The 16,026-nt window shown below is 42.1% G+C and overlaps 2 protein-coding genes and 2 pseudogenes across 2 annotated transcripts; 3 read left to right on the top strand and 1 right to left on the bottom strand.

The window, feature by feature from the left end:
• The first annotated feature begins 432 nt into the window (after positions 1-432).
• LOC112885542 lies at positions 433-6,016 on the top strand (annotated as a pseudogene).
• LOC112884954 lies at positions 5,923-8,976 on the top strand (annotated as a pseudogene).
• Positions 8,977-9,168: 192 nt separating this feature from the next.
• LOC112884953 (DIBOA-glucoside dioxygenase BX6-like) lies at positions 9,169-10,599 on the top strand. Its single transcript, XM_025950601.1, has one exon. It carries the CDS (start codon positions 9,351-9,353, stop codon positions 10,467-10,469), a length of 1,119 nt encoding a protein of 372 aa, XP_025806386.1. The 5' UTR covers positions 9,169-9,350; the 3' UTR covers positions 10,470-10,599.
• LOC112884955 (chloroplastic import inner membrane translocase subunit TIM22-2-like) lies at positions 10,573-14,547 on the bottom strand. The gene is made up of 5 exons (XM_025950602.1): positions 14,185-14,547; positions 12,098-12,162; positions 11,931-12,003; positions 11,783-11,836; positions 10,573-11,002 (listed from the first exon to the last, which is right to left on the bottom strand). Exons 1-5 carry the CDS (start codon positions 14,453-14,455, stop codon positions 10,767-10,769), a joined length of 699 nt encoding a protein of 232 aa, XP_025806387.1. The 5' UTR covers positions 14,456-14,547; the 3' UTR covers positions 10,573-10,766.
• Between the last annotated feature and the right edge of the window lie 1,479 nt (positions 14,548-16,026).

Below are 16,026 nucleotides of genomic sequence, written 5' to 3'. Positions count from 1 at the left end.
TTTTGCCATTTGGGGGTGGATCCAAACAGGCCCTTAATAGATTCGTCTCGCAAAAAAATCTATAGGTTATAGAATTTATTTTGTCATTAATCTATATTTAATACTTCTAATTAGCATCCAATATTCCAGGATTTCTCGTTGATTTAATTCCTATGGAGCTTATAATAAACCATTGAGCAACCAATCGGGACCTTTCTTGCAAGTAACATACCCTGCACCCTATTTAATACGGGCAAACAGGCATATTTTTGTATAACACCCTCCATAAAGACAAAAACTCGCGTCGCCTTCCTTGCCTCACTGTCAGCCACACTCCATCCGCATATCAGTATTATCACAGAAGCAACTTTCCTGTTTAACCCCCGCGCTTTTTTGGTAATCTGGCGAGAGGGCCAAGAAGAGGGAGACGCGGCCGGTGCGGCGGCGGCGGCCATGGCGATTCCCCTCGTGCTCGTCGTACTCCCGCTCGGTCTCCTCTTCCTCCTATCCGGCCTCATCGTCAACTCTGTCCAGGTGATCTCACGCGCCCCAGGTCAAGCCGCCTCTTCTTCAGTGATTCTTCTTACTGATAATTTTCGGGGGTTCGTGTAGTGTGGTGGTCTGAACCAGTTCGGTCGCAAAGATTTGATTTTTATCAATGGATTACCACGACATTTGGCTCTTCTCTATTTGCAAATCTTTCCGCTGGTTTTCTGTGCGATATTCCGGTTAATTTTATCGAATTGCATTTGTTTTTTTCTTGCGCCTTGTTTCCCCTCTGGTCTGATCTACTGCAATGCGCTTTCAATTCAGCTGTTTAATTCGGAAATATGTCCGTCTTCTGGCTGATTTTGGACCTGTAAGAGCACTTTTTCTAATAAACCGACAATATTGATAAACCGACAATATTGGAAAGATGATATACTCCGATATTTTCCTAGAATCTCTCTCTTCTTAATAATTATTGGGTTATTCTAATATTTTATCCTAACTCCCATTGAATAGAGGGAGAATTTAGACTCTCTTGGTATACTAGTTGTATTAGGATAAAATTATCGGGGAAATGTAAAACCATCTCTCCCAATAATCCATGAGAATCGTATTGGAACATCCAATACTATCTTATCTTATTAAGAGATGTTTATTGGGAAGTATGTTTATTGGGAACTGTTGGAGATGCTCTAATGGTCAACTTAGTGGTCAAACTTACTTTTATGATCCATTAATTGCATACTAGAATTGCCAATTCACCACTACCTTGTTGGCTTGTTCCTTGATCTCTCCCTATGCTTACAACACATTGCAGGCTGTCTTGTTCGTGTCTATAAGGCCCTTGTCGAAGAGCTTGTATCGGCGGATCAACAGATTCTTGGCTGAGCTGCTATGGCTTCAGCTAATCTGGCTTGTGGACTGGTGGGCTGGCGTTAAGGTAATAAGAAACATAAAGTTGAGCAATCCAAAGTCAGTTTCTTTGCACTTCATAGAGCCCAGATGCATCTCGATTGTGCAAAGGAAAAAAAATCTGCAACAATATTGTTTTGTTTATTCATTTGTGCTACATGCCCCCTCATTCTGGCTTATTGATAGTAACATTAAGATGAATATATTGGCTAATTACCTGCATGAAGAGTGGTAGTATGCCTCTGAATGGTCCACTCGAGAATATTGTATGGCAATGGCATACTGAATAATTTTCAGTTTCATTTGGATAAAAGGGGAGTGTTGACTATTGGGGGTTTGGGTGGGCTGATCACCATCAACACAGGAATGGCTAACACTATTTTTTATTAAAGTCAACATTCTTTTTGAAAGTGCCCAAATGTACAATTAAAGCGACTACTATCTTCTTACCTGGTTGGATTAAGTGAAATTTCTGTGCCACATGATATTGGTCTGCATCTTCTTCGTTAAATTGTTCTTTTTAACCTGTTTTTACAAGATCATATTATAGGGGGGAGGAGGGGGGGGGGACATATTTCCGTCACAAACTTTATCGAGGCAATGTGTAGGCGTTTGCACAAAGGGTGGTCAGTTAGGTATCCCATGAGATTGCTGCTGAAATCATTTGAGGTATGCCATTTTCCTTAGTATGGTCCTTTAGACCGAGTTTGTAGGTAAGATCCCTCCCCACCCCCAAACAATAAAAAAAAAATCACCACTTCAAATGGTTGTATGATTGGCAATGCAAAGTGTCTCTAAAGTTCAATTCCCAGAGGAGTCAGGAAAAGCCCCTATGTCCGGGCCTGAGACACTTTTTAGTGCTCAATAGCATTTTGTTTGGATCTTTCTGAAATAATTGTTTCACATTCTTTATTTGTTCACTCGTTTCAATCGTTCAATTCAAATTCTGCAGGTACAATTGATGCAGATCAAGAAACTTATCAGCTAACGGGTAAGGAGTTGAGTTCCATATTTTCACATGGGCTTCGATATTATAGCATAGTTCACTAATAACATTTTTTTTTAAAAAAGATAAATTTTGATTATAGTCTTATCTGAAGAATTCTATAGGCAAAGAGCATGCCCTTATAATATCAAATCACCGGAGCGACATTGATTGGCTTATTGGATGGATTTTAGCACAGGTGATTATTATTTTTCTCATTAACTATTTTGCTTAGAACTGTCAGTTTTACTGCTCATACATTGTGATGAGATGAGATTTTGCATGATTTGGTGGCCAGCGTTCAGGATGTCTTGGAAGCACACTAGCTATCATGAAGAAATCTTTCAAAGTTCCTTCCTGTAAGTTAGTTCGTACATTTCTACAATGGTATACTGTCTCATTTTTTCGTTCTTTATTACTCCTATTGCTGCATATTCCAATGTATTTCTGAAAAGCTATGTCAAGTTAATGTATGCATGGGAAACAAATCAAATTTTATACATATAGACTTGTACTAAAATTATCATGCACAGTGCTTCACTATACGTAGTATTTCCCTTTAACCATCAGTTTTGCGACCTCATTGTTATGCTTGGGTCAAAGAATTATTTCCCATGAATATATATGATCATCCCTGGTGTCAAAGTATCAAGAGTATCAAGGAACAAAGTAGTAGTGAACAAGAAGTAGATGATCATCCATATTGCTAGGGTCCTAACGATACAGGTTTAGTCATGCTTGAACGATAGCAACACTAAACTATGCATAATCTTTACTTTTAATTAAAAATTAGTCTAGGCTCAACTGCTCAGGCTGTATTACCACATATATTTGAAGTGAAAACAGAACGGTAATAACATAAATGAATAGTGCTGAAATAGGGATTAGTCTTGCTCTATCAAAGAACTAATGTTGAAGATGAAGGCATAGACGTACTCAATGCATCATACTATCATGTTCTATGATATCCATATTAGAATAGCAGATCACATATTATCTTACCGTGCACAGCATGTTTTATATCTCTACTCATACTCTGATAAACTATTGCAGGTTATTGGCTGGTCCATGTGGTTTGCTGAATACCTCTTTTTGGAGAGAAGTTGGGCGAAGGATGAAAACACACTTAAGGTATTTTCAACCTTACCTAAGGAACTTGACACCTTGCTGTTCACAGTAATTTAATGATCTTTATGCTCTTAAATGCAGTGGGGTCTCAAAAGGTTGCAGGACTTCCCTAGATCATTCTGGCTTGCCCTTTTTGTTGAGGGTACACGGTTTATGCCAGCAAAACTTCTAGCAGCTCAAGAATATGCAGCCTCACAGGGTTTGCCAGCCCCTAGAAATGTGTTGATTCCACGGACAAAGGTTTCATTTTTGCTGCTTCCTGACTGAAATTTTGTATTTACCACAAACGTCTCCACTGTTGCATGTGAAATGTTAAAGACCTCTCCCAAACATTGACAGTTTACCTATTCCCATTTGATGCAACTTTATGTAAAACTCTTATATATTTGAGTTTCCGTTCTAGCTTTAGTTGATTACCTGTGCCTATCTTTTCTGCTAATTGTTTATTGAGGTCAGAACTCAGAAGGCAGACACTTCTTGTGACAGTTAGTCGACATAATTTTTTGTAGTTTTTACTACGATGCCTTATACACTTTCTGCAAATTTTGATCTCTCGCTTGTTTTTTTTTTACTTTTCTTTCTGAAAGTTTTGATGTGCTGACTGCTCTTTTTTGTGTGCAAATATCAGGGATTTGTATCAGCAGTAAGTATTATGCGTGATTTTGTCCCAGCTATCTATGATACAACAGTGATAATCCCTAAAGATTCACCTGCACCAACAATGCTGCGTATTCTCAAGGGTCAGTCATCGGTAGTAAGTATTTCAACTTTCAACTCCTGTGGACCCGAATTGGAGATGCCATCAATTTTTATCTTGGAAACTTCAATTGGCTACCTTTCTTAAGTTAATTATAGTTACAGATCCACAATTTTTTATTGTAGGTTCATGTCCGCATAAAACGTCATGCAATGAGTGATATGCCTAAATCCAATGAAGATGTTTCAAAATGGTGCACGGACATATTTGTGGCAAAGGTATTTGACTATTTTGTGCAGCTATGAGCATACAAGGTATCACATTTGTAAGGCTCCGCAACTTGACTGATTTGTTAATTACTTTTTTCAATGACAGGATGCACTATTGGACAAGCATATAGCAATTGGGACTTTTGATGAGGAAATTAGACCGATCGGTCGTCCAATAAAATCTTTGCTGGTAAATACCTAAGAGTTTAAGGCATCATGTTAGGCATTGTCCATCAGTTGTTAAGAAATCAAAATAGTGAATGGACAGATACTCTTGTAGGATGGTAGCTCCACTAGTACCTGGAAATTCAGACTAGTAGTCTTCTCTGACAGAAAAAGTGGCAAGATGGTCATCGTGATAAATGATAATGGTGACAAATCTTTGCTAAATTAGTGTAACTAGCACCTCATTCATGTAACAAACTTTTGTTATTCCAACCATAACGAGCTCAATTCCCTTAATACATGAAGCATGGTTGATAAAAGATCAATAGTTGGGCACGTTTGGTTCTTAACTATTTTGCTATGAGAATATCTGGGATACATTGCACTTCACACTTTCCTCTTGCAGCTGCTCACTAGTATTCCTGTTGTTGGTGCAGGTGGTTCTGTCTTGGTCATGCCTCCTCCTATTTGGTGCCTACAGATTCTTACAGTGGACTCAGCTCCTGTCGACATGGAAAGGCATTATCCTCTTTGTTGCTGGATTGGGGCTGGTGACCGGCATCATGCATGTCTTCATCATGTTCTCTCAGTCAGAGCGCTCGAGCTCTGCCAGAGCAGCGAGGAATCAAGTTAAGAAAGGTTGAGGGACTCCCAATTTGTATGTGGCCATTTATGTAGGCACAAGCGTGGTAGGACAAATTTTCTCGGTGCTTGTGCTCTTTAGGAAAGGTTGACCTCCTCTTGAACTTGTATGAAACAATTGTAGATTTATTTTTGGTAGAGCACAGACTGGTCATGAATTTACTGAACTTCTCTTGTAGATAGTAAGCTGGGCAGAAACTGGTCATGAATTTATTGAACTTCTCTTGTAGATAGTAAGCTGGTACATGAATATGGAGATCTCATGAATCTGCCGATGACATAAACTGTAAACTATTACGTCAGTAAAACACAGGTCAAACACGTATATATGAAAGAAACAACAACGAGAAGGCTGTGGGAAGACAAGTGGACAGGAGTGAATCTCTTGCAAAGATTTATCGCTGACAGGAAGGAATCTTTCAGTCACACATGGCCTTTCAAACTAAAACCAAGAAATTGATGGGAGAGATCGGATGACATTGTACCCTGGATGCAGGGGAGGAAGCTTCCAACCAACGGCTCAGATGGCGCGGGAATAAAATCCAACGGTCAACTATCTCCACGTATCTCAGCGCGCCACCGGCAGCAGCATCCTCCAGTTTATTTAAACAACCCTGATCTCCCGCTCGTGCCCGTAGGCATTGCTTTGCTTTGCTATTTTAAAGTCCCAGCGAGAGCTGCCATTGGAAGCTAGAGGAAGGCGCGGCCATGGAGATCCCGGCGTTACTCACCGTGCTCCCGATCGGCCTCCTCTTCCTCCTCTCTGGCCTCGCCATCAACGCCGTCCAGGTGAACGACGACCGACCTTTTTGCTTCTATGCTGATCCATTGTTCTCCTGCAATGCATGTCTAGAACACTCTTTGGGGATGCAGGCCATCGTGTTCCTGTCGACTCGGCCATTTTCGAGGAGCTTGCACCGGCGGATCAACGGGTTCTTTGCCGAGCTGCTGTGGCTTCAGCCAGTCTGGCTTCTGGATTGGTGGGCTGGTGTTAAGGTACTCTATGCGCAACAATCATAGGGGTAGTGAGCAGTCGAAGGTCAAATTCATAGGAATCGCCGAAGCATTTTGATTATATGTGATGCAGCAACTGCGATAATCGAGAGCAAATTTCTTTCTCTCTACATGGCTTCGTGCTGGTTTTTTTAAGTCAGGCTAATTGATAGCGATGTTACAACAAAACCTATGGCGAGTTACTCAGCTGAAGTGATAATTAAGGTCATCTCAAACATATATTTTTCTAGTTTTTTATTTTTCTGAATTAACTGCTAGCATTATCATATAGTGGGGGCAAAAAAACAGAACATTATCAAGGGTGTTCTCTCATTTTTCCCACTATATGATAATGTTAGCAGTTAACCTATTATTCTGGCTTTGGTAGTTGCAGGTGCAAACTAGAGATCCTTGTAGTTGTGGGTGAATAGTGGAGAGAATGCACAGCAATGTGGGTTGTAGGTTTAAAATGACCTTACCCTTAGATACAAGTGGACCATACTTTGACTTAAGTTTTAGTGGCATGGACGACTTGTTGAGGTTTGACAGAATAGTGGCATGAAACAGAACTGGTGTATCAATTGCTTGCTTTATTGGCAACGCAAATGAGATCAAGAATGTTTATTGTACTTGTATGTTTATATGCAATAAATATAATACTGTTGAATGTTGATATGTTTGTTAACATAAATCAATTTGGTTGGCCTTTTTTGAATAATTGATTTACATTTTAAATTATTGGCTTATGTTCCTTGGTTTCAACAACTCTGTTCAAATTCAGGTACAATCGCATGCAGATCCAGAAACTTATCAGCTTATGGGTAAGGAGTTAAGTTCCAATACTGGGAACCAATGTGATTGCATTGCTCACTTCGGCCATTTAATGGCAAGAGAGGTTTTGATTATATCTTTATCTGAAGAATTGTATAGGCAAGGAACACGCCCTTGTCATATCAAATCATCGCGGTGACATTGATTGGCTTATTGGATGGATTTTAGCACAGGTAATTATTAACTCCTTATTAATACTTCTGTTTAGGGCTAGTAGTTTTACTGTCAAGACATTGTTGATGAGAGGTGCCCATGATTTGGTGGCCAGCGATCAGGATGCCTTGGAAGCGCATTAGCTGTCATGAAGAAATCTTCAAATTTTCTTCCAGTAAGTAAACTCATACATTTTAACCATGGTATGCCATCTTATATTTTAGCTGCACATACTCAAAGGGGTTTTAAAAATCTTTCCATCAGACTATTAAGATCTCTGCACAAGTTACTATCTTACTATGTTGCATGTTGTATAGGACTGTATGTAGTAGTTCGTCTTATACTATTTTTATGATATGATAAGCTATTGCAGGTTATTGGCTGGTCCATGTGGTTTTCAGAGTACATCTTTTTGGAAGGAAGCTGGGCAAAGGATCAAACTACAATTAAAGTATTTACCGTCTTATCAAAATATTGAGATGTCTCTCTGTTCATTGTAATTTAATGATATTTATACTCTTAAAATGAAGTGGGGTCTCCAAAGGTTGAAGGACTCCCCAAGATCATTCTGGCTTGCCCTTTTTGTTGAGGGTACAAGGATACTCCTGCAAAACTCCTAGCAGCTCAAGAATATGCAACCTCAAAGGGCTTGCCATATCCTACAAATGTATTGATTCCACGTGCAAAGGTATTCATTTTACTGCTTCCTAACTTAAATATTTCACTTTACAACAGCAGCAGCACAAAGAAACAACTTTTGCCTCAGAAGTTAGGGTAGGCAACTGAAATGTTCAACCCTCCTAAGAAATGTTCTGATGTTGCTTGTGCAATCTAAAATACCTCCCGCAAACATACACTATTTGCTTTCTGTCATGTGGTAGAATTTTTGTATTTTTTGTTGCAGAAGTTTTAATTTCCTATAAATTTAGTTCTCCTTTTACGATTGACAGGCCTGTACAGTTGCAGTTATTCTGACTGGTGTGTTTGTATTTCTACGCTGTGATGCATAATACATTTTCAGCCAAAATTTTATTTCTTCCTCTGATGCATAATACGTTTTCAGCCAAAAGATTTATATCTTCTTGTTTTTACTTTGCCTTCTGAAAGCGTACATTCATGTGCTGACAACTCTTTTTGTGTGTAAATTTCAGGGATTTGTTCTAGCAGTAAATGTTATGCGTGATTTTGTCCCAGCTATCTATGATATGACAGTGATAACCCCGAAAGATGCACCTGCACCAACATTGCTGCGTAGGGACAATCATCATATTCTTAACCTCTGCATCATGTTGAAATTTAATTACTTTATCAAACTATTAATATCTGTGTCAAGTTTTGTAATAAAAGTATAGACTTTATAGATCCAAATCAGTGAGAACCCATCATTTTCGGCTCAGCAACTTTGACTGTCAATTTTAGTTACGGCTGCACTATTTTTGTTCTAGGTTCATGTCCACGTAAAACGTCATGCAATGGGTTCTATGCCTAAATCTGGTGAAGATGTTTCGAGATGGTGCAAAGACATCTTTGTGGCTAAGGTATGGACTAACAATTACTCTACAAAACTCCATAGTCATAGAAGGTATTAAAACTGCTATGCTACAAAGTGGTAAATCCTTGATTAAGACACTACACCATGCCTTAGCATTATCCAGCACTGGTCAAGGAATCAGAATAGCAAAGGAGATAGTCCCTAATATTCTCTCTGTTCCGCTGCTCAATGGAGTTGAATTATAATAACTGGTAGGGGTTAGTTACAGTTACACTACCAGTTGACTTACAGAGGAGCCATAATTCATGCAAATATAATTCTTACAAATTTATATGAATTAAATCAAACCATATTAAGAACTAATGCAAATTTAATTTGATTAACCAGTATCCATAACATATATTAGAGAAATTACAAGTTTTTGAACATGCATGGGCGCTACGTGTACGGTGTCCTCCACGCCCCGCCCCGGATTTGCAATTCCTGCCTGCGTATGTGCTGACGAGCTGAAGCACCCATCCACTGGCCCACCGCCCACCAACCGCGACCATCCCCGGCAGGACAATCCCGATCCATCCAGCTCGCCTCGCCGCCCCTGCCGGCCGCCCGGCAGCGATGTCGACCACCACGGAGGAAGCCGCCGGTGCCTACGACCGCCTGAGCGAGCTCAAGGCGTTCGACGACACCAAGGCCGGCGTCAAGGGCCTCGTGGACGCCGGCGTCACGGCCGTCCCCGCCATCTTCCGCCACCACCACCTGCAGCAGCAGGTATCCTCCTCTAGCAGCGGCGGTGCCGTCAGCATCCCGGTCATCGACCTCTCGTCGTCGGACGCGCGGGCGCGAGCGGAGGTGGTGGCCCAGGTGAAGGCCGCGGCGTCGGAGGTGGGGTTCTTCCAGCTCGTCAACCACGGCGTGACCGGCGAGCTCCTGTCCGAGACGCTGGCGTCGGTGAGGCGGTTCCACGAGGCGCCCGCGGGGGCGAAGCGGCCCTACTACACGCGCGACCCCGGGCGCCGGCTGCGGTTCAACTCCAACTTCGACCTGTTCCAGTCGCCGGCGGCCAACTGGCGCGACACCCTCTTCTGCGCGGCGGCGCCGGACCCGCCGCCCCCGGAGGAGCTGCCGCCCGCCGTCCGGGGCGCGCTGCTCGAGTACGGCGCCGCGGCGCGGGCCCTGGCGGCGCGGGTGCTGGCGCTGCTGTCGGAGGCCCTGGGGCTGGAGCGCGGCCGCCTCGCCGGGATCGGGTGCGCGGAGGGGATCAGCGTCGTGTGCAACTACTACCCGCCGTGCCCGGAGCCGGAGCTCACGCTGGGGTGCAGCGCGCACTCGGACCCCAGTTTCCTGACCGTGCTGCTGCAGGACGCGCACGCCGGCGGCGGCCTGCAGGCGCGCCTCGGCGGACGGTGGGTGGACGTGCCCCACGTCGCCGGCGCCCTCGTCGTGAACGTCGGTGACCTCCTCCAGCTGGTCAGCAACGGGCGGTTCAGGAGCGTCGAGCACCGGGTGCTGGCCAACCGGAGCCGGGACACGGCGAGGGTGTCCGTGGCGTGCTTCTGCAACGCCGACATCGCCAGGTCCACGAGGCTGTACGGGCCCATCGCCGAGCTCACGTCGGGGCCAGACGGCGGAGCGAGGGCGCTGTACAGGAGCGTGACGGTGCAGGAGTTCCTGGCGCACTACGACATGAAAGGCCTCGACGGCCGGCCGGCGCTCGACCACTTCCGGCTGCACTAGTAGCACACCAGTACTAGTGCTTGGGACCTTGTTATGTTCCATTTGGCACACAACCTCAACCTCCTTTTCAGTTAACTAGAAAGGTTCAACAGCACAGCAACAATTGAGCACAGAAAGGCTGCTTCCCTTATTCGCAAAATTGTCACAGAACAGGGTAGAATCATCAACACTAGCAAACGCACTACCTTAGAGACATACATTCACGGAAAAGATGAACATAAAAGAGAAGGCTTAGCTTGACGCATTTACAACGACGGAATCCAGAGTAGGCAACTAGGCGGCATTCCGTAAGGTAACTCAGTTTCCCCGAAACTTTGACGACAAAAAGTTTTGGAACTTAGAAAATTCCTCCATCGCGTCCTGCGGAAGAGGAATCGTGAAGGGAGGAAGAACGCTCTGTCCGCCCTTCAGATCCTTCGCGCCGCTGGTGACCTGTGGGAGCGCCAGCGCAGGCTGCTGCTTGTTTAGCTTCTCTATGATGTATGAGAAAGTTCCAAAGGTCAGGCAGCTCTGTATCAGAGTTTGCGGGGCACCTGGAACCAAAAAGAAATAATAAGATTCATTTCGCAGAACAATTAGTGAACAATGGTGGAACAAAACAGGGCCATTATACCAAGACAACAAAAACAAGTGAGCATAACAAATTAACTGGATAGAACGCAAATAGTTCACATATGCCTTGGACACCAACAAAAGATGAGGGTAATTAGCAGCTAAACATTGGTACTTTATAGTGCACAGGAATAAATTGCAGATGATTTTCTTTCAAAAAAAATAAATTGCAGATGATTATGGAAGCATTTGAAGGCTTCAAAAATGCACAATATTTAACCATGATAAGCACCAAAATTGGAACTTGTAATTGATGCTGAGGACATCATATAAGGCTGCATGTTTCCTCAAAACCATCTACAGAAACTACCATGCCAGGAACTATCACAACTTTACAACCAGCTCCCCTCTGGCCCATAGCATGGGAAGGTTTCTACTAGACTACTATAGCCCCAAAAGTCAATTAGATCTGGTTGCAGGCAAAGGCACGGCAAAGAAACACACAAATCAGAAAATTAGCATCATTTAAGAACAATATTAAACACTATATTTTCACTATTCATCAAAGAACTAACTCAGAATTGCAAAGACCAAGTATATAAAAAAAATTGCAGATGCAAGTCCTCCCAGCCATAACTCAGCATAAACAATATCGCTATTGTTTATGTAATCCTAGTCCTTGCCAGGATATCAGGGAATGCCACAATTTTATGTTAAAGCAGTTCAAAGCTTAATAACTGCACTATTTATAGTAACTTTACCTGGAAAGCTCAGAGCAAGGCCAGTGCAACAGCCTGCAACTCCTGCATTGATACCTGGAAATAAAACAATTGATCATTCATCCTTTAGTATTTTATTAATCCAAAGGAATAGAAAATGAAAAAAGGCAGAACATAAACAAATACGAACCATCATCTTTGCCACGTAGTTTTCTCAAAGAGCAGGCTACCAAACTTTGAACACCAGCAAGAACAGCAAATATCTAGAGCAAAGAAGGCAAAATTATCAACATGAGATATTGGTAAACAATAGGCTCAATAGTGTTATCCACATGTGAAAATGCATACTCTTTATACCTTAGCAGATGATGCAGCATCAGGAAATGATCCTTTAAAACCCTTCATCGTAAACAAACCTTTACCTGAAGAGTTACCGAAAATAGCAAAGCAGGGATATCAGAATATATATTTAGACTTAGCAGCAAACAACCATAAACAAAAAAATGAAAACACAATCTGGTGCTAGACACCGCCAGGCACAAACAGCCGACCAGGCACTTTTTAGAACATTGGGTCAACTAAAATATAAGGTCCAGATTGACATTCACTGTGCTGACTAATTCAGCAAGTCATAAAGGTGATCTCTCTACTGTTTCTATAATTTTTTAATGTCTCTAAGAAAGCGCATAAAATATGTCGATATATGGAACAGAAATAAAATAGATTTTTTTTCCTTCTTAAGTGCTTAACACCCACAGGACCTAACAGCTACGACAGAGAATATATGGTTTAAGCAGAAGTTTAAGATCTTTATAGCTCAATATTAGTTTCTGTTTTCATTTTCACAAATCAAGGTAGCAATTATTTAGCAGAGAGACTCTCAGCCTGGTGAGCCCACGAAGGATCTTTTTCCTTTCACATGTGATGATTCAGATCGGGTCTCCATGGCTCAGGTTGAACCATATATGCATTTGACGGGATGGCAAGTTTTGGAAACAGTTATATGGACTAGAGCTAGAGTACTAGACCCAATTGCATAGTGAAAAACAAGTAATCAAGATAACTTATGGATTATTCAAGTTTATTATAGCTTCAGTAATAACAGTTGTATTTGACACAATCATCTTCTATGGTTACTATTCTTGACTTTCTATATAAAGCAATTATCTTTGATTTTCTACTTGTAAGCGATGACTCAAATAATACACTCTCAAGGATGTCCAAAGTCCAAACTAGTTTGAACAAGAGGATACAAGTCAGGGTTTTGTTAGGTTAATTGTGTGTTGTGATGCATGTAGTCTGGTTGGCATGACGGAGGCTGTAAAAAGGAGATATGATTACAATCTAACCTGCATTAATCCACTTATGAAACTTAAATTCATTTCTAGGACTCATATTTATCCAATTCTATCACTAGCGCAGATCCCCAATTGCATAGAACTGTCAGAAAGCCCATTTTCACATACCCAACTAATCCTCAAACATGCAGGGCAGGTAGAATAACAGAGAGGCAGATGTGAAATGCCTCAAACACACCTCTAGACCTTCTCTCGTAAAAGAAAAAAAAGATCTGGTATAAGACAAATATGCCAGAAGCATCCAACCCACCAACTAACAATTTAACTATGCACATACATCAAGTTGAAAGCAGAGAATACAGATAGCCTATAATTTGGCATTCAGCAAGCTCTTTAAGGTAACATAAATAACCATGCTATTGAACCTTTTCCTAGGCTCGAGTATCAGCACGCGGCAGCAGATTAAGTCAAGTGATATCTGACTGTCTGAATCAAGGTTTCTTCATCTATAGTTTGCTTTTACGTTTATTCTTAGTCCTTGTTTCATGAATACAACCAACACTAAACCTCTGTTTGGTACATGGTCAGGACTCAGGGCCTAAATGAAGTGAATAAAGCAGAGGAGAATTTTCCATCCTGCATTTCCATGTAAACTTACACATTTAGCAGGACGAATTCAAAAGGTGAATGTAAATTAAATATTGTGCTCTAGCGAAATCTTCTCTACAATCTCTAGAAACTCAGTCTGACATAACACTAAACTAACAAGAGAAAATTCTAAAAGGCGAAACTATACAGAGTATGCAATTCGTATGAGCAGGGATACACTAGATACCACAAATTAAACAAGAGCAGAACCAAATGAAACGTGTGCAAATCGCACTAACACCGGGCTATCAGCAGGCGAACAATGCCCATAGCAAAGCACCACTAATCACACCAATTGGGCGGCTAGAATCGGGGAAACGAAACCTAATCCGGACGGGGTCCAATACCCATCATCGCAAATCCGTACGTGAGGCCTCGAAATGGCGCCACGACCACACGTCGCCTCGCCGTCGCTGAGCCCTAAACCCTAAGCCGAGGTTCCATTCGAACGGGGGGAGGCAGGTGGGGAGCGGAGAAGACGGGCGGCGTGGGTTTTACCGTATCCGACGACGGCGCCGACGAGGGACCCCGCGGCGGACTCCCAGGCGAAGCGGAGGAGGCAGACCCCGGGGGCCGCCGTGGCCGCGGCCAGCGGGCTCGGGTTCCGCGACACCGCGAGGCGCGTCAGGATCGGGTTGTTGGTGTCGCCGGGCCGGCGCGCCCCCATCCGCTGCGGGCGGGACTCGTCGGCGGAGTCGGAGTCGCTGGTGTCTCCGTCGGAGAAGGGGTCGTCCTCCGGCCTCGGCTCGCCGCCGCCGCCGCTCGCCATGGCCGCCGCAGTGCCGTGTTTGTGTTCGTGTTCGCGCGCGTGTGCGCTTAGCGTGCGGCTCGTCACGGGGACCGGGTGGGTTCACAACCACCGCGCACAGCCTGCGGTTGGGTACCACGTACCAGTACCACAGCGGAGTAGGATTGTCTGTGGCCGAATCCACGTGGAAATTTTACCGGGCACTTTACATTTGTGATCTTTATCTACTAAATTTTCTTATAAAAAACGGGTTTTCTTCTTTTTAGACTACTATACTCACTTTTGATTGGTATAAGATCATTCCTAATTGCTAGTTCGGCGAACTATTTTCTCAACGTTCCTTTCAAAGAAAAATTAGAAACACTAGGTTTGTTTTTAATGGTTATTAACTTTACAGTTGATAAAAAAAGTAATCATTTCGTGCTTTTCACCAATAAAATGTATTATGTTAGATTTGTTGTATATTCTAAGTCCAAGATCGTCATTATCAACAAAAAAGTTCAACCATAAATTATCATTTTATTGTCACCATATTACTGATGTTCACGAATCAAATTTATCTTGTTTCCTTTCTAAGACCACATCATGTTTTTCAAATTTATAAGTTAGATTTATATTATTTATTCCCTTTTTGCGAGGAATATTATTTCTTCGCTAAGGCCGTATCATGTTTTCTTTGGTTTATTTTGACAAATAAGTATGATATATATGTAATTTTAGTTGTAAAAGAGAGTCCCTTATATATTTTTGTTTTGTTTTATTTAAATGCGTAACTTAGAGATATTTAAATTATAAAGACCTGTTAATTGATTTGAATCTACGTGAAATTAATCTCATATTCTCAGAAAAAGTCCAAATAACTGACTAAACAATAAAATGGTTACTTAACCTTTAGTTTTGCTATACCGATCAAAACACATAATTAAAACTGGATTGCTAGTTTTGGTCGTTTACAACCGGTTTTCCTGTCTGGATCAACACGTCAGCAGCATACGTGGTAAGTATGGTTAGAAATAATTCATTGCAAATACAAGCACTTCATAACATCATTAGGGATCATTTGCTCATTACAAAGAAAACTAAACAAGGAGTCAAGGATAGATAATTTTCTATACTTTTTGGTTAATTACATCATTAGGGATCACTATGTTGCCGACATGTCAGTCCTTATCTACAAAACCGGTTTATAAACCAGTCAAATCAGCTTATACGTCTTTAAGTATAGATTAAAATTCTATTTTGACCCGGTATAGCAAAATAGGGGTTATGCAAACCTTTTCAATGTTTAGGGGTTATTTTGAATTAGCTAATGGGTTGTAATCCAGCTAAACTCACATCAAACCATTTAAAAACATGCTAGTTGAAACCACACTAAACCACACCATTGCATGTCAAAACAAGCCAAACCGAACTTCTTGCAATTCTAGCCAAAAGGCAATGCATTTTTTTAAAAAGTCAACAAATGGACATGCATTCACCCCGTCATGTTTCTTGACCTGCCTTTCTCGCGTGTCATGTGTAGGCCTGAGAAAACGAGCTGAATAAAAGAACTGATTAGCAGGCTAGCAACATCAGGTGAACGAAACCAAGCC

The sequence above is a fragment of the Panicum hallii genome, chromosome 3, assembly GCF_002211085.1.
Source record: "Panicum hallii strain FIL2 chromosome 3, PHallii_v3.1, whole genome shotgun sequence".
NCBI classification, from domain to species: Eukaryota; Viridiplantae; Streptophyta; class Magnoliopsida; order Poales; family Poaceae; genus Panicum; species Panicum hallii.
The sequence above is the reverse complement of the archived record's forward strand: the minus strand, read 5'-3'. Positions and strand labels throughout refer to the sequence as shown.